Raw genomic sequence first — 23,835 nt, forward strand, 5'->3', positions numbered from 1 at the left:
CGGCCATCTGGTCCATCTCAACCAACTCGGTTCCATAGTGAAGCCTCGCTGCCCAGTGCTCGGCATCCTATTCGTCAACACAAACGACAACATCCCATTCTTTACTCGCCCTGGAGAGAGAGTTTCTATACGGAGCTCTCCTACAGATCGAACCATCAACAGTGCTCATGTACACGGCTGGTCAACCGCGTCCCGATCTCACCTCGTCTAGTCATAAACTCTGTGGAATCAAGTCGTCGACACGTCACTTACACCCGCCGTCGACTCACACCAGTAACCCAGCCTCATCGGGGCCCAGTCCTCATCGATTCATCAGTCTTTAGTCTTGACAAGCCGTTTGTTCGCCGTCGAGAACAAATAACCGATCCACCGGTCTCTGGCAGACCCATCTGCAACGCCTCAGCCGAACCGGTCTCCGTGTAAGCGGCGGAGGAAACCTCAGCTTTATTTCCCGCTCGTATTCGATTCCCCCTTGGCTTTGAAAGCCCCAACTTCACCATGGGCCTGCCTCGAGCTCTCCCCGTTGCGGCCGGCGCGCTGGCGCTGATTGCCACCATTACGATTGTCATCATCCACGTCGTCCTCGCCGCTCACATCGCCGATGCGGCGCCTGTCCGCTCGTCCTCGATTCTGTCTTCGATTTTGGAAAGCATTCTTTTGGTATTCATGGGATGGATGTTGTCAACCAACTTGGTTGCCAGGTTTAGGAATTCTTCAAAGCGCTTCATCAGCGCCATGTTTGGTGCAAGTGTCCTCGTCTGCACCATGGCCACTGCTGCGTCGGTAGCCACCATGATCTGCCTCAGCAACGCTACGAGGGACCTGGCGGGCACCGTTCTCGGTGCGACCCAGACGAGCTTCCTCATCGCTTCGTCCGTCGCTCTCGGTCTCTGCTTTGCTTGTCAGCTCATCTTCATTGTCATTCATTTCGTCTTGGCCCGCCTCGTTGCCCGCGACGAGTCTGGTTCCATGCACACGGACGAGGAGTCCCAGAGATCTCCCAACGTCCACATCAAGTCGGTTCCCTACCACCGTACTTCGCCCACCTTTGACGGCAGGAGCCGGTCCACCTCCATGGGCTCGCAAAGTCCGCCTCAGTCGAGCAGCGGCCGTTCCGCCACCGACACACTGAGCTCGTTCCGTTCCTCGTTGTCCAACGTCGTCCGACCCATCTCCTCCCGAACTCGCCTGCTTCCTCTGCGGGAGAAGCGTCGGGCAGAGTCGATTGACTCGAACCACTACCGCTCGCGTTCGAGCAGCGTCAACGAGGATTCGTCCTTTGACTCGTGGGACACGTCTTCGGTCGACATGCAGAGCCGCATGACCGTCCTCGGCACGTCCTCTCCCCCCGGCAGGTTTTTGGAAACAATCCCTGCCAGCCCTACCACCAGCCGCAGTCCCAGCCCTGGCACGCCGTTGGACTTGGACCTGGAAGCTCCGCGCACTCGTCGCCGGAGCCGCAGCTACAGCCCCAGCCCCATGGGCACCCTCCGCAACCCTGAGCCTACCTTTACGCTGCAGACTTCTGCTAGCGAGTGCTCTCTGCGTCGTCCCGAGCCCGCCTTCACCATGCAGGGCTCGGCCAGCGAATCTCACATTCACCCCCTATTCCGGTCTGACTCCCCAGATCCGCCGCCGATGGTAACCCCCGGCACGGTCGTCACCGCGGCGCCAGACGCCGGCCGCGTCATTTCGGACCGTCACAGCGTCCGCCGCATGCGCAGCGGCAGTCTGCCCGGAGGGCCTAGCCCCCTCAGCCGCACCAGCAGTTATGACAACTTTTTTCCCAATGGCCAGCCGCCCGTGAAAGAAGAGAAGGAGGAGCTCCCATCACCCCAAGAGGAGGACGAAATACTCGGTGAGAGACAGATGACGCCCCCGATCCCGGAGTGGATCCTAACCGCCGGAGCCAGGACGAGCCTGAACGGGTACCAAAGTCGGAAGCTCCGCATCGACGGGGACGCCGAGCAAGAGCAATCATGATAAAGGAGGGACGCACCAACAGCAACAAGAGGTGTGTCCAAGGAGAATACCTGACCCGGCGTGGTCTTCATGAATGTCTAATTGCTATTTTGTCCTCGACGACAACAAGGGAGTACTAACTCGGGCGGTGATACCATATTTGAGGGATTTTGTTTTCTTTGTCCAGCGCGGCGTTGTCCTGGGAGGCAGAGTAGGAAAAAGGAGATCCAACATCGAGCGGCCAGAGAAGCCGCCGACAAGCTAGGATAGATGGCTACAGCAGCTCAAAACAATTTAACGAGTAACGAAATTGGTGTGTCTTTTTGACGAGTGGTCAATGAGAGATGTATCTGAACGTTGGATGAAATGATGCTGGAAAGGGACAAGTCGGAATATGGATGATCCCGCGCCGCGACGCATGGCCTTCCCGTTGCGGACCCGGCCCGGGCTAGGCACGGACCTCGACGATAGTCCCAGGCGTTCCTGCAAGTATCCAGGCGGGGAGAGAAACACTTTATTCGAGCCGGCAGGCAGGGCAGCTCAGGGAATGGCCTGTAGTATCATGCGAGGCGAGTAAGTACGGGATCTAGGCCTATAGGTTGGGCCACCTTTGATCAAGTCTTTGTGTGTGTGTTGCTCTTCAACGGTCGGTGTCCATTGTCGACGTGGCTAGGAGGCGAACCCCAGCAGCTGGTGCAACACCCCGCTTTCCATAAGGTGAGGTAGCTGTCACCGAAAATTTCTGCAGACTATGCAGATGGCCTGGCTGCTGGGCATGTATCCGTACATGGGCGAATGAATGGGAGCGCGAGGCAAAACGAAAAGGAAGCTCGATTGCCATGTCCCCGTTGCCTGTCATCCAATGGCTTTTTGGGGGTGTTCTAGACCAGGGCAGGTTCTTTGAGAGGTTGCTCCCCTCATATCCTTCTTACCTCATCTTGGATGCCTAAGCAAACCACCAGCCAGTTAGTTACCCGCGCAGTGCCACGGCACCTTGAGATCAAGTTGCACCGCCACTTGTGTGAGAAAAATACAGAGTTTGGCTAGGAGAGAAGCCACCCGACCCAGACAGAGACCGATGCGCTAGGCCGTTGCTGGTGCTCTTGCCTGGCTGGTACATGGTGGTGACCTGGAGTGGAGAAGCTGGCGAGACTAAGGCCCATTGCTTGTTCACCACCACTGACCACCGACCACCGACCACCGACCACTGTGGACGGGACTGCAGAGAAAGGACGTGGGAGTTGTGGAAGGTACCTCAGCCAACCAACTAGAACCACCTGCCCGCCGCCTTCCCCCACTGCGCAGCAACCAAACACTGACTTCAGGTCACCACTCACCTTCGTCATCTCCATTAATTCTGTACCTTACCAGTCTTTCCCGTGCACACAACAAAACACCAAGGTGACGGGTTTCTCTATCCTTCACCCACTTGCTACTGCGCATCGATTCCCAGCGCACCCATTCTCCATCACCACTCTCAACCTATTCCTTTATTTTCCCCATCAAATCAGCACCCTCAGCTCTTCCCTTGTGATTGCAGCCTTTTGCTGCCCCGAAGCTAGCCAAGATGAAGGTCACATTCAAGGTATGCCCAGCTTCGAGCCTCCACCGCCACCACCGGGGCCATGATGGCATTGCGCCTCACCATAGCTTCAACCTCGAGCTTATACTAATCATATTGGCTGTTTTCCAGGACTTGAAGCAACAAAAGTTCACGCTTGACGTTGAGCCCACCGACCCTGTGCGTCCTCACCCCCACTTCCGCCTCCGAGATGACCCTCCACGGCTGCCTTGCGATGTCCGACCTCGAAAACTGACGAGATAAACAGATCTCGGTTGTCAAGCAGAAGATTTCTGGAGAGAAGGGATGGGACCCCAAGGACCAGAAGCTTATCTACTCTGGTAGGCAGCCCCGCCACCTGGAGGACGACGATGGCTCCGGCTGACAGCTACAACAGGCAAGATCCTCAAGGACGACGACACGGTTGAATCCTACAAGATTGAGGAGAAGGGCTTCGTCGTCTGCATGGTCAACAAGGTCCGTAGCCCGACGACAATACCCGCGCTTGCTCGAGTTTACCCTACTGACGATCCAACAGCCCAAGGCACCCAAGCCCGCTCCCGCCGCCGAGTCCTCGTCTGCGCCCCCCGTCCCCGCCACGCCCGCTCAGCGTGTCGCCGCCACGCCCGCTGCTCCTCCCGCTCCCGCTGCCCAGGCTGCTGCCCCGGCTGCGGCTCCCGCTACGCCGACTCCGGCCGCTAGATCCACCGGTGGCGATGCCGGCAACAACGACCCGTCAATGGCCATGGGCGCTCAGCGCCAGGAGGTGATTGCCAACATGGAGGCCATGGGTTTCGAGCGCGCCCAGATTGACGCCGCCATGCGTGCCGCCTTTTACAACCCCGACAGAGCCGTCGAGTACCTGCTCAGCGTGAGACCCGATACCTCGAGGACTTGGTTCGCTAGAAGCTGACAAGAACTAGGGCATCCCCGAAGACGTCCAGGAGGAGCAAGCACAGCGACAGGCCGCTGCTGCGGCGCCCGCCCAGCCTTCTGGTGGTGCGCCCGCCGGCGGCGATGACGGCAACGTCAACCTCTTCGATCTCGCTGCTCAGTCGCGTGGTGGTGGTGGCGGTGGTGGTGGACGTGGCGCCTCCGCCGGCAACACCCAGGCCGCCGCCGCCGCCGCTGCCGCCGCCGCCGCCCAGGGTGGCTTCGGCAACCTGGACTTCCTCAGAAACAATGCTCAGTTCCAGCAGCTCCGCCAGGTCGTCCAGCAACAGCCCCAGATGCTGGAGCCTATTCTTCAGCAGCTCGGTGCCGGCAACCCCCAGCTTGCTCAGCTGATCGCCAACAACCCCGACCAGTTCCTGCAGCTTCTCGGCGAGGAGGTTGACGATGATGTACCTCTGCCCCCCGGTGCGCAGGCCATCCAGGTCACCGAGGAGGAGCGCGACGCCATTGAGCGGGTGAGTTTCTCTTGACATTGTACGTGAATCACGATGCTGACTACTTTAGTTATGCCGCCTCGGCTTCGATCGCGACGCTGCCATCCAGGCCTACTTTGCCTGCGACAAGAACGAGGAGCTTGCTGCAAACTTCCTCTTCGATCAGCCCGATGACGACGATGCGCCCCAGAACTAAGCCCGACTCGCAACGACCGCATGACGACACAATCTATGACAGAAACGCAGGGCTCAGGAATTACCGGACGGGGTTGGCTCGACGACATTAACGTGAGAAAAAGACCTCAGGATACGTGGTCCGGAAGGACGGTATCCCCATCAGCAAGGCGGGCATGTGGCCGCGTGGAAGTAAATGATGCAATTCTTTTTCGGTAGAGCTGGCGTGGAGGCAAGCAGGCTGAGTAAAATATGCGTGAAATGACCTGGACGGATACGGAGGTCGCAAGCTACTCGCGGTTACAACTGCTCATGCTTGTATTTGACCAGGATTGTTCCTGTTCTGGCTTGGAAGAGAGCGTGGCGTCAGTCCTAGGTAGCCAGGCCAGGTAGTACCGGGTAATTCAACTCTTCAGTGCCATCTGTCGGTTTGTGGCGCATTTGGTTATACGAGTGAGGCCAAAGTGAGATGGCCTCAGGGGGTCCTCAGGGTTGGTCCAAGAGCCTTTTGGCATTTGGCCTCACGTCAGATGGAGACTATAAAAAAACGCATATTCCTCGCTTTTCCATGTGAGTTTTTGTTTCTTCTGTATACTTACCTACCTGACGACTCCCGGAGATCAAGAGCACCGGGTCGTGGAGGAGGGGGACCTGCATTGCACACACACTTCTGCTGCCCCTCGCCGTGTGGGGCTCCTTTGTGGGAACCGTACGAGGTATAATTTTTGATACAAATTTTTGACGTTTCTTCACGTCTGCCCACACTGTTGCTGCATCCTTGTTTATGCCGTTGTGCTTTCTACTCTTTTCGTTGTGGCCGGCGCCTTGGGCGGTGGTATAAGGAAGAGGGGTGTGTATGTGGTTTAGGGGTTTTGATTTTGATAGGGGAGGGAGGTGTGGGTAGTTTACGATGATGGGGTTGAGTTTGTCGTGAATGGTGTTTACAGATACAATCAGATACAATCAGATACAATCAGATACAATCTGAAAGGTATACTATTACAGTACAAGCAGGATACTTTCGTCAATGTTTTTATAAAGTGATTTGAATTTTTTGGGATTTGCTTTCTAAGACGACGATGTTATCTTGGTTCCCTAACCGTTCCTTTTGCCTTGAATCTCGAGTTCCTTTCGCTGCGATAAAAAAACAAAGAACCACTCGAATACCAAACGCCGCCTCATTGCCCATAGGGCCCCTGGTGTAATAGCAAAAAAAAAGGGGTATCTGTCTGGTAGGACCGGGGGAAAGCCAGCCGTTCGCCCCTCTGCCCACACTGCCATGAACCTTGGCCCCCGGCCCCCATTGTGTGTGATGTATACACCTCCGTGTGCTCAGTGAATAATCTCGCCGCGCATGTTGTACTCCACGGCCTTCTTCTTCGTCTTGCCCGTGCCCCTCTTCTTGCGTCCCGCATCGGGGTCCATGTTCGTCTCGTCAATGGTAATCATGCCGTCCGCGTCAACCGTGATCTGAGGACCGACGTTGGCCTGCTGCCTCTTGGGCTTGACGCCCCCGCTTCCACCACCACCACTACCGCCGCCGCCTGCAGCACCCGCTGCGGAACCCTCGCCTTCGGCATCCCCTCCGCCCTCGCGCTTGTCCTGCAGCGAAGCGAGGTTCCTGGCATTGATGGCGTCTTTGGCCGCCTTGATCTTGGCCTGCTCGGCGTCGAACTCGGCCTGCTGCGCGCGCTGCGCCGCCATGATGGCCTCGACGGGCTCGTACTCGGCCTTTGTCCACGTCTTGTACTCCTCTAGGTCGATCTGTAGCTCCTTCTTGCCGACGAGGATGGCGTCGATGCGCGCGGGCCTGTGGCGCTCCTCGCGGTTGAACTTCATCTTGACGTGCCGCCGGTTCTTGCCGGGGAACATGCCGCTGATCATCTGGAAGTCGGTGCCGAACATGCGCAGCCCGCGGTAAAACAGCTCCGTCTCCTCCTCGTTCCATACGTTGGGTCCCTTGAGCTTGGAGCCAGTGCGGTAGCTGTTCTGCGTCGTCAGCGTCGTGAAGTCGTTTTCTTCAATCTCGAGCATGTCCTCGCCCTCCGCGGCCGCGGCGGCGATGGCGTGTCGGTCGAGGCTGAGGGAGTTCTGGTCCACCACAATCTGTCCGTCAATGATTTGGAATTGAGGCCCAGTGGAGGCCATGCTGGTCGGTTTCGGCGTTGGAGGGGCTGCCGGCGTGGCCTTGTCGCTCGTCGGTGCGGGTGTCCCGCTCTCTGAAGCCACATCCTCCGAGCCGTTCCTCTTCGCCTTGAGTCTCTCTCTGGACTTTGCCTGCTTCTCGCGGTGGCGCTGGAGGAGCTCGTCGTGTCTGCTGAACTTCTTGCCGATGCGCAAGTCTCGCGTCAAATCGCCCATGGTCAGTGTGGTGAGGTCGGCCTCCTGGTCCTCCGCATCTTCTGGCGTCACTGAGCGAGCTTGCCGAGGTCGTGCTGGCTTGTTGGCAGTAGTAGCCGCATCCGTTTCACCTTCCTCCTCCTCCGTGGTCTTCTTCTTTCTCGGTCGAGGCGGTCGTTTCGGCGCGGCTTCCCCATCTGCCGGCTGCTTTCGCTGTCTTTTGGGTTTCGGTGTCGCAGCACTGTCCTCGCCTTCTTCGGCAGTCTCGCTCGTCTGGGTTGCTCGTTTCCGTGGTCGCTTGGCAGGTGCCTTCTTGACGGTATAGGTTTTTGACGTGCCGTCCGTTGTCACTGATTGAGAAGCGCCCTCTGTAGAAGGCACTACGTCGGCCGAGGGAGCAGTAGCGGGCGGAGTCTGGAGTTGGGCTGGTATCGATGCCTCGTTGACGATAGCCTCCACAGCAGGAGCGGGCGTCACGGACGGTGGCTGCGGACGGCTTTGCGTTGGCGGCTCTGTTGACTGATTTGTTCCAGCTATTTCCACTGTGGAAGCAGGCTTCGCAGAAGACTTGCTCGTCGTGGGTTGTGTCTGGGGTGTAGCAGCCTTGGTCGTTCTCGGCTCGGTCGATGGCGGGGTACTCGTAGGCACATCTCCGGGCGCATCTCTCGAATCGGCTCGTTTCTCGGCGGTCGACGGCGCTGCTTTCTCGGTAGGTTCGCTCGTGCTAGTCTCTGCTGCGGTTGCGGCGGCAGTCGTCGACGGGGCCCTTGATGCCTGCGACGCTGCTCCTGCTCCTGGCGCTCGAGGACGGGCCATGGGCATTTTTGGCTTGAAAGCCATGCCGGCCTTTTTCTTGAACATGGAACTCATGATGGCGATTGTGTCTGTTCTGTGTCTGGTCTTTTTTCTTTTTTTTTTATCGGCACGGCGATATCCTCATGGTCGGAGCTGCGGTTGAAATTTGGATCTGGTGGATTGTCACTTGCGAGCCAGACTTTTTGCCAATCGCGGCGGGACAGTGACTGAAGTGGGTGGGATGCAGAGAAAATGTGCTTCTGATAAGTAGATGCGGGACCCGACAATTAGCCGGTATGTGCGCTGTGCTGTACAGCGCGCGGGGCGCCTTACTGGTTGATAAGACCATGGATGGCCAGCGCAGCGCTAGTCCTGTTTGGGGAGTGGACCGGCTGGCTTGATTTGAACGTGAAGCGTCGGCGTTCAACCTCGAAAATTCAACCTCCTTGCCCCAAGTATTCCTCACCCATCGTCCGCGCCGAATCAGCACAGCACGACTCTGTCGACTCTCGCATGGCTCGGATCAATCCCTAAACCCGTTCAGCTGTCCCACGCAGCGCATTTTATCGCCCTTGCCCGACCCTCGGACGCATACATCGTCTCTGCATCTTCCTACCTTTCTCATGCCTGTAGCGACCTCAGCCCCGACTGCCTCTCCGCGTCCGTCCACCTTGGCCAAGATGGAGGACAGGAAGAGACCCCCCATCAGCACCGCCGAGGACCTCGCTCCTCCAAGCAAGCGACATCAATCCGTCAATGGAAGCAAGTCCAAGGGCGATAGTGGCGACCATGCCGAGGAACACTGGATCGAGGTAAGTGTCACGAGACACGTATTCCCCAACACATCAAGTTTTCTCAACGATCAATGGACCCCTACGCGATTCCCTTGTGCCATCAATGGCGACGCGACATCTCGATCATCGACTGCCCCCAGCCACGCTCAACACTGGCGGACTACGATCGACTGGCCTGGAATGGCCTTTCGATCCGCCGTCGAGGGCGACGAGGCTGCCTGACGGTTCTCCGTCTCCCTGTCCACGCATCCGACTATCCCACACGCCTTCTCATCGCCTGGTGCGAAAAGAATACATGGAGAGGGCGCGAGCTGATGATGAGTTCAGAATTACCAAAAGGGCGCCATTTATCGGCAACTTTTAGAAACAAAAAGGGAAAAGCAAGAGTTTGAGACACGCGTCGAGCAATTGCAAAAAAATATCGTATATCGCGAGGATCATATCCGCATCATTGAAGCATGGTGGAAACAGGTCAGTTTGATTGATCCCTTGACTCGGTAGCATGGCTGACCCCCCTCACTAGGTTCTAGAGGAGATGGAGCAGCTCGTGGACCCTGCAACACCACCCTCCGGCCCAACAAGTGAGTTCCCTTGTCGCATCCACCCCGATATGAGACTGACAGTCCAGACCCTCCCTACATTACCAGCACGCACTTTAAAGATAACGACGAGTTCCAAAGGCATCTTGACGAGGCAGCCTCTGATATTAAGAAGCGAGCCGAAGCTGTGCTCAATCGCATCGCAAACGCCAGGGGAGAAATTACGCCAAATATTGCTGACCTCGAGACTCGGGTCAACAGCCTGCTTGCGCAGCAAAAGGAGTATCTGGTCAAGTTGGACCGTGCACAGCAAGAGAATGAGCAGCTATCGGAAGACCTCAACAAGGCTAGCCTTCGCTTCTTCAAGGCCGAGAAGCGCATGGACAGATTAAAGAGCGCGCAAGTCCAGAAGCTCGAGCAGCAGTTCATCGCCAGCGCCAAGCCGACAATCGCCGCGGGGGAGAACGGACAGGATGCCGCCGAGGCAAACGGTAATGCTGCCGAGGCACTGCTCAAGTTTGAAGAGGCGTCGGCGGTCGTCAATAAGCAGAAGGAGCAGCTGGAATCTGCGCAAGCCGATATCAAGACCCTACAAGAGGAGAACTCGGCGCTAAAGGCACGACGCGAAGGCCTCACCGACGAAGATTTCATCCGGACCGACGTGTTCAAGCAGTTCAAAAACCAAAACGAAGACTTGATCAAGCGCGTCAACCACTTGGAGGCCACGAACAAGCAGTTGCGAGAAGAGGCCGAAAAGCTGCACTCGGAGCGAACGGCCTTCCGAACCAAGCTTCACGACGAGGCGCAGACGATAACATCGGACCTGGAGCGCCAAGTCGAGGAGCGCGACGCAGACCTCACACGGATCCGCGCCGCCCGAGACGAGTGGTACGCCAAGGCCAACATGCTAGAAACCAGAGAAAAGGAGGAGAAGCAGGCGCTGCAGCACCTCAAGGAGCTCACGGGTGCCCAGGAGGACAGAATTGCATCCTTGGAATTGGAGCTGCAGCGTCTGAAGCCCGAAGACCAGCCGATGGCGGACCCCGATCCCGAATTGGAGAGCATGCCCGCGGATGAACTTATTTCAAAGTACAAGAAGCTGCAGCAAGATTTCGAGTCGATCAACAAGGAGCTGCCCGCTCTCCAGCAGGCGTACAAGCGATCGATGGGTCTCGCACAAAAGAAGGTGATGGAGTACACGGTTCTCGAGGACCGCGCAGCAGCCGCACTCGCCGAGAAGCAAAAGGTCGACCAAAAGTACTTTGCGGTGAAGAAGGATGCCGACATGAGAGACCGCGAACTTGGCGTGCTCCGAAGCCAAAACCGCAAGAGTTCCGAGATTGTTGCGCAGCTCAAGGAGGTGGAGGCGCAAAACCGGATACTCATTAGCAACCTGGAGAAGCAGCTCTCGGACCTGAAGCAGGCCAACGCGGCAATGGCTGCAGAGCACAAGAAGATGGAGTCGAGCAGTTCCGACGCGGCGCGCCGGGTCGATTCCTACAAGAACCAGATTGGTGAGTTGACCAGCTTGGTCAAGTCGCGCGACGCGGCCATGGCTGCGGCCAGGGAACGCACCACAACCCAGGAGGCGGACGTTGAGCGCCTCAAAGTCCGTGCCGACATGATGCAAAAGGAAAAGGATGAATGGAAACGCAAGGCGTTGAGCAACTCGTCGGAAGAAGAAGAGATGCTTAGAGTGAGTCCCCCCTCATGCCGAGAGTGACACTGGATGAAAGCTAACTGTATGCAGACCTTTGCACTTTGCACAGTGTGCCGCAACAACTTCAAAGATACGGCCTTGAAGACATGTGGGCATCTTTTCTGTCACCAGTGCGTAGATGACCGGATCAGCAACCGAATGCGCAAGTGCCCCAATTGCTCGAGGGCCTTTGACCGGCTGGACGTCATGTCTGTTCACCACTAGCCGCTCGTGTGCGGCTTACTACCCGACTCGGCTCACGTGTCGGCTACTGTTTTGATATGCTTCAAAGACGTTTGCGCAGCTTGGAGTTTGCTTCCGTGGCAGGGGATTTCATGGTATGATACCTTTAAGACGCTCGCGATTGGAAATGATGGATCGTTGTACTTTTACGTGTATGGAAGACGGCCTGGACCTCGAAAAATGTACATAATGTCGTGTCCCCCACCCCCCTTTGGGGCTGATCACAAACTAGTTAGTTGTAGGAGGCGGGCGAGAGGAACATGTACGAGACCACGTGGAGGACAGGATAGACCTAGAGTCGAGCTGGCTCACATGATGTTCAAATTACTCTATGCCTACTTTCAAGTTTACTATCTCCTGCTGGTCGACCCAAATCCGGTGCTTTCGTGACGAGTCGAGCTTGAAGAGGAGCTGGTTGACCTCGACGGGCCAGCCCCATAGGACCCGGAACCGCTGGTCGTGTCACCGCCCCATCCCGAGCCGTAGTTTTGCTGGTTCCGCGCGCTGTTTCTGCCTTGGTAGTAACCCGCGCCGTAGCCCGCGGCACCGCCAGCCCCCGCGCCAGTCCAGAAGCCAGGGCGCCATCCCTGCTGGTTGCTTGAGTTGGATGGTTTGGTGCCCGGGTATGGCGGCGGAGGATCGTCGTCTTGACCAAAGCCGGGGTTCCATCCGCCTCCGCCACCTCCTCCGGGCCCACCACCGCCGCCGCCTCCACGGCGCCGACCGGTTCCACCAGCCCTTCGATTTTGAGTGCCGGCCACGCACGCCGAGTAAAGAATCCAAGCCAGGACAGAGAAGAAGATGAAACCAAAGACGTATGCTCCCCAGTCCGTCCCGTCGTCATCGTCACCATGGCTGCTGCCACCACCGCCACCGCCACCGCGTCCCTTGCCCAGGTTCGGATACCGCCTCTCGCCCTTGTCCGTGAGAGCGAGACGGTACTCGACGCCGCAGCTACCACGAAGGACGTAAGGGTCGTCGGCGTTGGCGTAGCCTTCGCACACGACGTCCGTGGATCCGAGCTTGAGCTCCTCGGGCAAGGAGGCGACGCAGGACCACTGGATATCTTCGAGGCCGTAGCCGGCGCCGTTGTTGGTGCAGCGCATGACATCGATGGCGTGGAGGTTGCAGAGGGACGGGTGGGAGAGGCACTTGAGCTGGGGCGCGGCGGAGACACGGCGGTGGGTTGTTTTTGCGCCGGCGCCGCGGAGGGTGAGGGATTGGACTTTGGAGAGGAGGATTGCGTCTTTGGAGGGGGGTTTGGCGGCGGCGGCGGCGGCGGCGAGGCCTGCCATGCTCAGGGCGAGGGAGTGTGAGAGATGCATTTTCTTGTAGGTGATGTGAGATATGGAGTGAGTGGTGCGGGTGTTGATATTGTTGCTTTTTGTAATGTGACGTCGCTTTCAAGTTTGTCCCGTGTGGTGGCGGGTTGCGTGATTCGCCGCGATGGGAGGTAGACAAAGTGCTTCGCGGCGATCCTGGTGATGAGAAGGTTTGGCTATCAATGAGTGAAGACTGATGTCTGGGTTTTTAATAAAACCAGGCAGCAAGATGCTATCTCCGAAGAGGACAGGTATGAGGTGAGGCTCAAGTGAACCTCACTGGACCGCCAAGTGACGAGCCTTACAGCGGTGATGTGGGATTGGGTGCTTTTCGGTGAAGAGGGTGGCGCAGTAGTGGCGAGTGTGTATTGTGGCGCTCCCACAGACCTTTTTGCCTCTCAATCACGTGTCCAATCTATCTTGGTCTGATTATTCTCCACCTTTTCTGTCCTGGGCTGTCGGGTCAAGTTGATGTGTCCGAGCTTTTTCTGGGCTTCCCCATCTCGCAGAAGGAAAAAGAAGCAAAAGCTTGGCAGGCTTCGTTGTGCATCGCCAAGACGGGTGACACAGTCTTTTTTTTTTTTTCTCCTTCGGGTAAATTGATTAGCACGACTTACTTTTGAGGTATGCCGCAAGAGCAGAGCACTCAGTCAGAGACAAACTTTCAAGGTTAATTACAACCATCCACGTCCCTCCTCCAGGGTCGGTGCTTGTCCATGGTTCTACCTTTGCCGACTGTGAATCAGAGCCTCGAGGCTCATTTTGCATGATGGCGACTAGCGAATCTCCGACCAAGGGAAGTTAATCTCATTTTACAGTATCACTGCCCATCGTGATGGGCTGGCACGCTTGGGCTTGGGAATATTAAGCTGCAAGGTACGGCCCCACATGCTTCTGATTTCTACGGATACACTAAGATACTTTGGTAATACTTTGGTATGAAGCATATGGGCAGATCAGCATGAAGCTCGCGCTACGGACGGAGGGACAGCAAAGATACCACCGATTCCACGTAAAAGGCCACAGCATCAAGGACAGAGGCTCTGTTCTACGAGACAAATTATCACCGCAGGAGACGCTTCGTTCCAATATAAGAAGAAATAAGGGGAACCTGCGGATTCACCTGGGTCAATGCCGTTCTGCCCCAGAGCTCCCCACATGCACTCCGTACTCCATTCAGTCAGTCCGCCAGTGAAACGAACAGAACCAGACCAAGGTCCCGACATGGAGACCGTCTCGCGTTCGGCTCGGTTTCGGGCGCCAAATGCAGTTCAGCTCGTCTTTTCCATCGTGTCCCAGATCCATACGGTTCCCACCAGACATCACGGCTGTCTTTTTGGGCGGTACCCTCAAACGACGACAGGTGGGAACGCGTCAGCCGGACCTGTGCAACATGGGAAATCCTTTCAGCATTTGAATTGGTCCATCAAGGCAAGAAACCTTTTGATCGAAATCAGATCAGATAATGCAAGTCGGACTATTTACACTACCCGTTATGTCTTTTCGCTTGCCCTCCAACATACGCACGTCGAAAAGGGACAGAGGGGCCGTGCTCTGTTACCTTCCCCCCTCCTGCCTCGTTGGGCCTCCGCAGAGCCTTTCTTTGGCTGTGGACGTCCCGCCTGTTTGGACGTGGTCCGAGGACGATGTTGAGGTGGGCATTTGACGTCGGTCCAGCTCTACTACTGTATACCGATTCTCGCCCTTGTAGTTGAACGGTTTTCTAGGTATGGCATGATCAAGGGGACCGACAAGAGACACTCCCGACTACACCAGAAATAAGAAGCACGTCCTCAGTCGTGTCCGACAGACTTCGTGCGGTGCCTGGATCTCGCCAAGTCGGCACCGACGACGGCGATCCATCGGCAAGAGACTCTGGAGCTGAGAGCGCTGACCCATGGTTTTCCATGTCAAGTGCCAACACCCTGCGCGCTTCGGATGCCACAAGGTTCGCATGCTCAGGTTCACCTCTGCGTCCATTACTTGGGAAAAGATTGACCTGTGGACACACATACACACCGGATGAATCACCATGCAACCTACCAGGACCACCCTTGATCAGCGCCCCCAACTTACAAAAATCCGAGCATTGCAAAGCTGCTAAACCTACTGAGTACCTCGCCATGTCTAATCGGATTCTATCCAGCATGCAGCAGGCGCGCCTTGCCCTGCTCAAAAAGATTTACAAACCAGCCGCCCGCTTACAGAAAGGGTCTTTCGAGTACGAAAAGCTGGCGCGCTCCGGACGGGTATGGGAAGATTACTTTATGCCCGGCAACAGCCTCAAGATAGGGTACGTCGATGTGCAGCGGAAACTGACGGGACTGCTATATCAAATCGATCACCTCAGAGGGAGGCTGCCAGTAACGGACCTAGGGAAAACCCTGATTGCCAAGTACGCCCAGCAGTCCGTAATGATTGAAAACAACCATCTTTCAGTGACAGACGCGATCCGCATTACCGAAAGCCTGCGAGGTGGTCTTGAATAAGCTGACCTTGCTTCCACGCCTAGCCGCGAGCTTGCCACACTTGTGACGGCGTGGATTGCTGCAAGAGGCGCAGGCGTCACCGAGTCGGTAACGAATGAGCTGCAGAACCACATCATCGCATCTCAATGGATCGCAGAGAACGCGGTGGCCAAGGCTGGTACGGCGGGACTATGCGAAGCCGAAGTACGAGACCTTGCCGTGGTGTCCGTCGTTAATACAGACTCCGAAATAGCCTATGACACCTGGAGAACAGACTCAGACTCAAAAAGGGCTGGCGGCAACTTGGTATGGGGATCGCGAGTCCCGCTGGGAGAGTACCGTAATCTGCCCATCAGCGTACGCAGCAATCGTCTTCGAATCTTTTCGTACCCGCAAGAGGTTCCGGTCTGCATGGAGAGCTTCTTCCAATGGCGGGACCTGCAGCATCGAGAGAGGCCGCTGCACCCGCTGATACTGGCTTGTCAGATGACAGCCTACTTTGTTCTCGTTCATCCGTTTCCCGATGGCAACGGGCGAACCAGTCGCATGATCAAGCAGGATTACCTGGCGCGTCAGGGCTACGTTCCTGTCGTCATCCGGGACTTGAAGCGGGAAGACTACCTGCGGATGATCGACGGCGCCGGCGAAGGCAAACCGGAGGAATTCATCACAGCGGTGCTTGAGGCTCAATTGGCTGTGTGGCACCGGGCTTCCACGCGCCTCAAGATGTAGATGGCACACGTGTCACTGTCACTCCACGTTTGATCCGTCCCGGGGTTGCGGTACGTCTGTGGAAGTCATCCGTTCAGGGTAGGGCTCGGAGAATTTAGCGGTGTCTTGTGATGTCCCGGGAGACCGACGATTGCTGACCGCCGTAGGATAGTGGGGTTTTGAAACAAGCGACGGCTCGCATCTGCTAAGAGAATGCGAGCAAATACGGCTTGGCTGGTCGATCGGGGGACGGCGACAAAATACCCGCCGTACGGGAGAGAGTAGCTGCGTTACGCCCGCGATTCGGTTTAGCGTGAGGCCCCTATCATAAGTACATTAGCTACGGCGGCGACAGTGCACTCCGCGATCCGACTGGCATTGTCTGTCGTCCAGGTAAGTAGGCTGCCTAATAATCAATTGCCATCTCTAATCGACCATATCCGAGCCCGCGTATTCAAACGTTACGCGTGCCTTTGTGCTGGCATGAGACCTCGATCAATGACAGCATCTGCATGTCGTCCAAGGCTCACCCCTGTTGTGGGAGCGTGAAAGGGCTGCGGGGACCCTTCAAAGTCTGAAATCCAGCAGCTCGTCTAAACCAACAAGTGTTTGAGACGACCTGTTCAATAGGTGAATGCGGCAGTACACCGCTCCTGGGAACCAGGGAACTTTGGGCCGAGTCCAGATCGTCCCGTCAACAACACTGGGAGAGAACTCATTGGCCGAAGCGCATTCCTGGCAGCCATCACGAATCGCAGCCTGAACTCTGTACCTTTTAGATTGTAAGCACTTGCATTTCGTATCTCGTTTTCAACGACATCTGCACCCATGGCAGAGTAATGAAGCGTCGTAATCGTCCCGCCGCCGGAACGAAAGAGCCCGGCACGGATACCCGATGCCCAAGGCCAAGGACCGTTTACGGTTTATCCGCTGGGCCCCTATTGAATCGCTCGCACTCCCTTCCGCAGGCCCACAGGATCGGGGCCCGAGAGGACGTTATCGCCGGCGCCTCAGGACTGGTCCGGACACAGGTGGGATAGGGACCCGGCTCGCCATGTCCTTGTCACCGTCAGGCTGGGTGAAAGATGAGAGTGATTGCCATTGTCATCCAACTAGTGTATCGGTAGATTATTCGTTGGGTGCGAATGTGCGTATGGCGGGGTACACTCGCTGTAACACGTAGCGACAACCCTCCAAGCTGAAAGAGCAGCCGCAAGGGATGGGTACGCTGTAATGTTCTGGAAGCTGTTCAAGGAACCGTGGATAGGAAATGAACTGGATCGGAATTCGGACTGCTGAAGAAACCCGAGGGAGGGGCAAAGCCGCAGAATAGTATTGCTGGCGGGGGGGAAAGCGTAGCGGCGGAGGTCGTTAAGCGAAGCGCTGGGCTGGGTACATACTACCACGCCGGCTGACTCGACCGGGGGCGGCAGCGAGACACGGGCCTAACTTGGACTACGGTGAGACAGAACGGGTTAAGACGGGAACGAAGTACACTGTCGCATGTACCTGCTTGCCGGTGCTTACCTCGACAGCAGCTGCCTGGCTCCCTATTGTTTTGGCCGGTGGATGATCCGAACATGACGTGCAGGTCGGAAGTCCAATGCACGGCTTCTCCGAGACTGTGTTCTTTCTCGATTGCTGGACCGGCGTACTGGGATTGTTGGTCGAGTATACGGACGAAACATGATCGGTTGCTGGTCAGAAGCGTTGGGGCTAGGTAAGAGCTGAATTTTGACTTTGGTCCATTACACGTTATCTCGAGGCGTATCGGGGACGTGGATGAAGCGAGAAACGAAGGATCAATCGTAATCATTCGACTCTGAAGAGAGGAGGAACTTTGGAAGGTGAGTAGGAGGTCCACAAAACGGTAGCGTCGATTCACAAGAGGACGCAGTGCTTGCCTGTTTCTGCGAATGACTAAGGTGCGCACATGTACTTTGTACTTTTGGTACTTGCCTCCCGTCTCCAAGGCTCTTTCCCCAGAATATCTCGCGGAAGGCGGCTTGGGCAAAAGTATACCAAGACAGGAAAGAAGGAGCGGAGAAGGGGAAGGAGAGAGCTGAGGCCTGCCGACAACGTATCCAGGTCCCAACACTACTATGGACCTGGAGTCTACTGAACAATGAAGTACCTACCCATTGAGCAGTGTGCGCCAACCGTTGAATCCCGGTCCTCTTTGGCTCTTGAACCCCGGGGCAGGCCCGATGTGCAGCGTTAGTTTACTGCGCAAGCTGCGGTATCACAACCTTGGCTGCAATCATCAGTGCGTTGTAACGTGCTGCGGCTCCCACAGCTCGCACTTCGCACTCGATGCTCTGCGAATCCAGCTAGCAAGACCGAATAGGCCAATGTGAGTATGCCGGTACGAGTACCTTGTACACGCCAACTAATGTAGGTGGTGAGAAAGCCCTATAGAATCTAAGCACCCAAGATAGACGGGCATCATCGTTCCCGGATGACTGTCACCGGTATCCATATCGGCGTGCCCAACAAGGAAGGGATCGCACGAAACAAGAGCACTTTTCATAGCCAACCGTACCAAAGTCCCTCCCCGTTCGTGTCTCTCGTCTGATGATGAGCGGCGGGCCAGTGAGTCAACATGAGATGGACGATAAACACGCATGTAGGCGGCGCGGTTCGGGCATGGTAGAGGTACGCAAGGAACCGAGCTAGTCACAGTTCGGGAAGTTGACAAGAGCGAGGTCAGAACGGGTCGGCTGCATTCCGTCGAATCTCGTCTCAGCCAGTTGCCCCCATTTCTTCCTTGTGCTAGTAGTCGTCTCCTTCTCCTTCTCTCTTGCGGCGTGCCACCCTGGTCATGTCCTACTACTAGGCCCGCCGTCCATCTATATCAAATGTGCACACCCCAGTCCGTCCCTCGCCAAGGTCCTGGGTACTTTTTTTTTTTTTTTTAATTCTCCAGTCCACGCCTTTGCGACAATTCCACTAATCCCTATCCTGGCCTGCAACCCGAGTGGGAACACGCCTCTTTTCTCTAATCGTCCTCGTCTTTTTTTATTAATTGTCGAGGGAGGCACTTCGAATCGACTGCAGGTGTTGTTTTCCCGCCCTTTCGCCTGTCTGCGCGCGACAACGACGATCCCGACCCCGATCGCCGCAAAATCTTTCTTGGCTTTCGACGTGGTCGATTTTCTTTGCTCTTCCATTCACTGGTCTGTCTATATATCATAGGATTGATTGTAATTTGGAGAGAGAACGATTGGGATCTCGTCGTCCGACCAACCTATTCGAGCCGTGGTATACAAGCCACACCAGCGACGACACCTTACCTATAGGAACTCGACAATCGCATCCCAACCAGCTTGCGCACAGCGCATACCGGCGCAACAAGCTTTCTCCACACACTGCGCACAGCTCTGTCAGGAGCCACGGCGCCAGCATGTCTGTCGAAAATGAGAAGCCCGTCGGGGCCAGCGAAAAGTCAACAGAGGTGGCTGAGAAGACAGCCAGCAACGGCCACTCGGACAGGGCATCGTCCCATGGCGACTCGACCGAAGTGGATGCATCGATCCAGCCCAAGAACCAGACGCCCAATATCACCAGCAATCTCGAAAAGGCCGACTCCAAGGCTATCGCACCAAAAGACCCCAGCGATGATCCCTACGAGCACCTGCCCGCCGATGAGGCCGTGATCCTCAAGCGTCAGGTCTTCACTCCCGAAGTCAAGGCCGGCATCATGACCCTGTACCGGTATTCTTCGACCAACGACCTGCTCATCCTATCCCTCTCCGCCTTCACCTCCATCGTGGTCGGCGCCGCACTGCCGCTCATGACGGTCATCTTTGGTAACCTGCAGGGCACTTTCCAGAACTACTTTGCCGGCACGACGTCCAAGGACGATTTTAACAGCGAGATGGCGAGCCTCGTCTTGTACTTTGTTTACCTCGCCATTGGCGTTTTCGTGTGCCAGTACATCACCACGGTTGGATTCATCTGTAAGTTTGCGCCCCGGCGGGAGGATGCGAGTCTAAATCTGACGCAAGACCAAAATTAGACACGGGAGAGCACATTAGCGCAAAGATTCGCGAGCACTACCTCCAGAGCTGCATGCGCCAGAACATTGGTTTCTTCGACAAATTGGGCGCTGGCGAGGTGACGACCCGAATCACTGCCGACACCAATCTGATCCAGGACGGCATCTCGGAAAAGGTCGGCCTCACGCTTGCCGCCATCGCCACCTTCATCTCGGCCTTTGTCATTGGTTTCGTCCACTACTGGAAGCTCACCCTGATCCTCTTGTCTACTGTTGTCGCCCTTCTCCTGAGCATGGGAGGCGGCTCAACCTTTATCGTCAAGTACAGCAAGCAGTCCATTGAGTCGTACGCCCACGGAGGCAGTCTGGCCGACGAGGTCATTAGCTCCATCCGCAACGCCGTCGCCTTTGGCACCCAGGACCGCCTCGCCAAGCAGTACGATGCGCACCTCACAAAAGCCGAGTTCTTTGGCTACAAGGTCAAGTCCGCCATTGGCGTCATGGTTGCGCTGATGATGACCATTCTGTACCTCAACTACGGTCTCGCGTTCTGGCAGGGAAGCAAGTTCCTCATCGACGACGGCATCAAGCTGTCCAACATTCTCATCATCATGATGTCCATCATGATTGGTGCCTTTAACCTCGGAAACGTCGCCCCCAACGTCCAGGCCTTCACCACTGCCATTGCGGCCGCCGCCAAGATCTACAACACCATTGACCGCGTGTCTCCCCTGGACCCCTCCCGCGACGACGGTACCAAGCTTGAGCAGGTCGAAGGCACAATCCGCCTCGAGAACATCAAGCACATCTACCCGTCTCGCCCAGAGGTCACGGTCATGGACGACGTGAGTTTGACCATTCCTGCGGGTAAGACCACGGCGTTAGTCGGTGCCTCGGGCTCCGGCAAGAGTACCATTGTCGGTCTCGTCGAGCGGTTCTACGACCCCGTCCGCGGATCAGTGTTTCTGGACGGCCACGACATTAGCACCCTGAACCTGCGATGGCTGCGTCAGCAAATGGCGCTCGTCAGCCAGGAACCCACTCTGTTCGCGACCACCATCTACCAGAACATCCGATACGGTCTCATTGGTACCCAGCATGAGAACGCGTCTGAGGAGGAGCAAAAGAAGCTCATCGAGGAGGCGGCGAGAATGGCCAACGCTCACGATTTCATTAGCGGTCTCCCCGAAGGCTACCTCACCAACGTCGGCGAGCGCGGTTTCCTCCTTTCCGGTGGTCAAAAGCAGCGCATCGCCATTGCGCGAGCGGTCGTGTCCAACCCCAAGAGTACGTCGGCCCTGCACCTCTTAATAGTGCCCTTTGCTAATCCCCCCTAGTTCTGCTTCTCGACGAGGCCACCTCTGCCCTTGACACCAAGTCCGAGGGTGTTGTGCAAGCCGCTCTCGAAGTCGCCTCCCAGGGCCGAACCACCATCACCATTGCCCACCGTCTGTCGACCATCAAGGATGCCCACAACATTGTCGTCATGTCAAGCGGCCGCATCGTCGAGCAGGGTACGCACAACGACCTCCTTGCCAAGCAGGGCGCCTACTACAACCTCGTCACGGCCCAGAACATTGCCCGCGTCAACGAGATGGATGCCGAGGAGGAAGAAGCCATTGACGCCGAAGACGACGAGATCATCCGCAAAGCCTCGCGCGCCTCCGACAAGGGCTACGTTGCCGACCCGGAAGACAACATGGCCGCCAAGCTGCAGCGAACAAGCACCTCCAAGTCTTTGTCCAGCATCGCCCTCCAGAACCGAAAGGACGACGGTGAGGTCAAGTACAGTCTGTGGACCCTCATCAAGCTCATCGCCTCGTTCAACCAAAAGGAGTGGAAGCTCATGCTCATTGGTCTCTTCTTCTCCATCATCTGCGGTGGCGGCAACCCTACCCAGGCCGTCTTCTTCGCCAAGCAGATTATGACCCTGTCGGTCCCCATCACCCCGCAGACTACCCAGGAGACCCTTCACCAGATGAAGAAGGATTCCGACTTTTGGAGCGCCATGTACCTGATGCTCGCCGGCGTCCAATTCATTGCCTTTGTCATCCAGGGAATCGCCTTTGCAAAGTGCTCTGAGCGCCTCATCCACCGCGTCCGTGACCAGGCCTTCCGCACCATGCTTCGCCAAGACGTTGCCTTTTTCGACAAGGACTCTAACACGGCCGGCGCGCTCACCTCGTTCCTGTCCACCGAGACCACCCACTTGGCCGGTCTCAGCGGCGTCACCCTCGGCACCCTGCTCATGGTCACGACAACCTTGGTTGCTGCGCTGGCGCTCGCCATCGCCATTGGCTGGAAGCTCGCCCTCGTCTGTACTGCAACCATCCCGATCCTCATTGGCTGTGGTTTCTTCCGTTTCTGGATGCTCGCCCACTTCCAGCGCCGCTCTAAGACTGCCTACTCCAATTCGGCGAGTTACGCATCCGAGGCCATCTCGGCAATCCGCACCGTCGCCTCACTCACGCGCGAGGACGACGTCATCCGCCAGTACCAGACTTCCCTGGCCGTCCAACAGCGCGCCAGTCTCATCTCGATCCTCAAGTCAAGCTTGCTGTTCGCCGCGTCCCAGTCCTTCATGTTCCTGGCCTTTGCCCTCGGTTTCTGGTACGGTGGCACGCTCATCGCCAATGGAGAGTACAACATGTTCCAGTTCTTTGTCTGCTTCTCTGCCGTCATCTTTGGTGCGCAGTCGGCTGGTTCCATCTTCTCGTTTGCTCCCGATATGGGCAAGGCTCACCAGGCCGCCAACGAGCTCAAGATTCTCTTTGACCGCAAGCCGACCATCGACACCTGGTCTAAGGAGGGCGCTCCTCTCGACGCCGTCGACGGCACCCTCGAGTTCCGCGACGTACACTTCCGGTACCCGACCAGACCCGAGCAGCCCGTCCTCCGCGGACTCAACCTCGTTATTCGTCCCGGCCAGTACGTCGCGCTCGTTGGAGCGTCAGGCTGCGGCAAGTCTACCACGATTACTCTTCTCGAGCGCTTCTACGATCCGCTTTCCGGCGCCATCTTTGTCGACGGCAAGGAGATTAGCACGCTCAACGTCAACGAGTACCGCTCATTTATCGCCCTCGTCAGCCAGGAGCCCACCCTGTACCAGGGCACAATCAGGGAGAACATTCTGCTCGGTGCCCACACAGAGGTTACCGACGAGGCCATTGAGTTTGCCTGTCGCGAGGCCAACATTTACGACTTTATCGTCTCGATGCCTGAGGGTTTCAACACGGTTGTTGGAAGCAAGGGCGCTCTTTTGTCTGGAGGTCAGAAGCAGCGTATCGCCATTGCCCGCGCCCTCATCCGTGATCCCAAGATCCTGCTGCTCGACGAGGCCACATCTGCCCTCGACTCCGAGTCCGAGCACGTCGTCCAGGCTGCCCTCGACAAGGCCGCCAAGGGCCGCACAACGATTGCCGTCGCGCATCGTCTCAGCACCATCCAAAAGGCCGACATCATCTACGTCTTTGACCAGGGTCGCATTGTCGAGCAAGGTACGCACGCCGAGCTCATGAAGAAGAATGGCCGCTATGCCGAGCTGGTCAACCTCCAGTCTCTGGAGAAGAACAGCTAGACGCGGGATGGGTATGCGTGAGAAGTCGTTTACTTGCTTTGTCGCGAGTGCTGCATTTGCTTGCTGAGGCCTCATTGCGTTGCCTCTAGAGATATCCGGATCATGACACTGGTCCATGTCTTTCTTTTTCCTGCATCATTTGGCGTTTTAAATCGTTCACAAGAGAGATTTTCCAAAGACGTTCGTCGACGTCGAAACAAAAAGGGGGTTAGATGGATGAGAAATGTCGGGGTTCTGTATGTAGCCTTTGGTTTAATGGGCAGGG

At 56.6% G+C, this 23,835-nt stretch overlaps 7 protein-coding genes across 7 annotated transcripts; 5 read left to right on the plus strand and 2 right to left on the minus strand.

Annotated features, from left to right (window-relative positions):
- Nucleotides 1–498: 498 nt before the first annotated feature.
- On the plus strand, nt 499–1,983 carry BDZ83DRAFT_748017 (uncharacterized protein; the record flags this gene model as incomplete). The annotated part of the gene is made up of 1 exon (XM_060513551.1): nt 499–1,983. The coding sequence occupies one exon, from the start codon at nt 499–501 to the stop codon at nt 1,981–1,983; it is 1,485 nt and encodes a 494-aa protein (XP_060369669.1).
- Nucleotides 1,984–3,529: 1,546 nt separating this feature from the next.
- BDZ83DRAFT_748018 (XPC-binding domain-containing protein) lies at nt 3,530–5,107 on the plus strand (the record flags this gene model as incomplete). Its single annotated transcript, XM_060513552.1, has 7 exons — nt 3,530–3,547; nt 3,656–3,703; nt 3,792–3,864; nt 3,921–4,000; nt 4,062–4,394; nt 4,447–4,932; nt 4,982–5,107. The coding sequence occupies 7 exons, from the start codon at nt 3,530–3,532 to the stop codon at nt 5,105–5,107; spliced, it is 1,164 nt and encodes a 387-aa protein (XP_060369670.1).
- Nucleotides 5,108–5,992: 885 nt separating this feature from the next.
- BDZ83DRAFT_604426 (uncharacterized protein) lies at nt 5,993–8,434 on the minus strand. Its single transcript, XM_060507272.1, is given in 2 exon segments — nt 5,993–6,041; nt 6,052–8,434. 1 exon segment carries the CDS (start codon nt 8,293–8,295, stop codon nt 6,418–6,420), a length of 1,878 nt encoding a protein of 625 aa, XP_060369671.1. The 5' UTR covers nt 8,296–8,434; the 3' UTR covers nt 5,993–6,041; nt 6,052–6,417.
- A 236-nt stretch (nt 8,435–8,670) lies between these two features.
- On the plus strand, nt 8,671–11,794 carry BDZ83DRAFT_604429 (BRE1 E3 ubiquitin ligase). The gene is made up of 5 exons (XM_060507273.1): nt 8,671–9,032; nt 9,342–9,485; nt 9,538–9,595; nt 9,643–11,249; nt 11,304–11,794. Exons 1-5 carry the CDS (start codon nt 8,844–8,846, stop codon nt 11,475–11,477), a joined length of 2,172 nt encoding a protein of 723 aa, XP_060369672.1. The 5' UTR covers nt 8,671–8,843; the 3' UTR covers nt 11,478–11,794.
- BDZ83DRAFT_604430 (uncharacterized protein) lies at nt 11,795–13,213 on the minus strand. Its single transcript, XM_060507274.1, has one exon. The coding sequence runs from the start codon at nt 12,818–12,820 to the stop codon at nt 11,846–11,848; it is 975 nt and encodes a 324-aa protein (XP_060369673.1). The 5' UTR covers nt 12,821–13,213; the 3' UTR covers nt 11,795–11,845.
- A 1,727-nt stretch (nt 13,214–14,940) lies between these two features.
- On the plus strand, nt 14,941–16,454 carry BDZ83DRAFT_759696 (fic/DOC family protein; the record flags this gene model as incomplete). The annotated part of the gene is given in 2 exon segments (XM_060515150.1): nt 14,941–15,292; nt 15,308–16,454. 2 exon segments carry the CDS (start codon nt 14,941–14,943, stop codon nt 16,015–16,017), a joined length of 1,062 nt encoding a protein of 353 aa, XP_060369674.1. The 3' UTR covers nt 16,018–16,454.
- Nucleotides 16,455–19,399: 2,945 nt separating this feature from the next.
- BDZ83DRAFT_568096 (ABC transporter) lies at nt 19,400–23,570 on the plus strand (the record flags this gene model as incomplete). The annotated part of the gene is made up of 3 exons (XM_060504026.1): nt 19,400–19,955; nt 20,015–21,280; nt 21,331–23,570. The coding sequence occupies 3 exons, from the start codon at nt 19,400–19,402 to the stop codon at nt 23,568–23,570; spliced, it is 4,062 nt and encodes a 1,353-aa protein (XP_060369675.1).
- Nucleotides 23,571–23,835: the final 265 nt, after the last annotated feature.

Source organism: Colletotrichum acutatum (genome assembly GCF_030867785.1).
Source record: "Colletotrichum acutatum strain CBS 112980 chromosome Unknown BDZ83scaffold_10, whole genome shotgun sequence".
Lineage (NCBI taxonomy): Eukaryota > Fungi > Ascomycota > Sordariomycetes > Glomerellales > Glomerellaceae > Colletotrichum > Colletotrichum acutatum.

Coding starts and splice junctions, on each gene's coding strand:
- BDZ83DRAFT_604426 (XM_060507272.1), bottom strand. CDS start 8,295: ATGAGTTCCATGTTCAAGAAAAAGGCCGGCATGGCTTTCAAGCCAAAA.
- BDZ83DRAFT_604429 (XM_060507273.1), top strand. CDS start 8,844: ATGCCTGTAGCGACCTCAGCCCCGACTGCCTCTCCGCGTCCGTCCACC. Junction 9,033..9,341: donor CCGAGGAACACTGGATCGAG/GTAAGTGTCACG, acceptor TGATGAGTTCAG/AATTACCAAAAGGGCGCCAT. Junction 11,250..11,303: donor AAGAAGAAGAGATGCTTAGA/GTGAGTCCCCCC, acceptor AACTGTATGCAG/ACCTTTGCACTTTGCACAGT.
- BDZ83DRAFT_604430 (XM_060507274.1), bottom strand. CDS start 12,820: ATGCATCTCTCACACTCCCTCGCCCTGAGCATGGCAGGCCTCGCCGCC.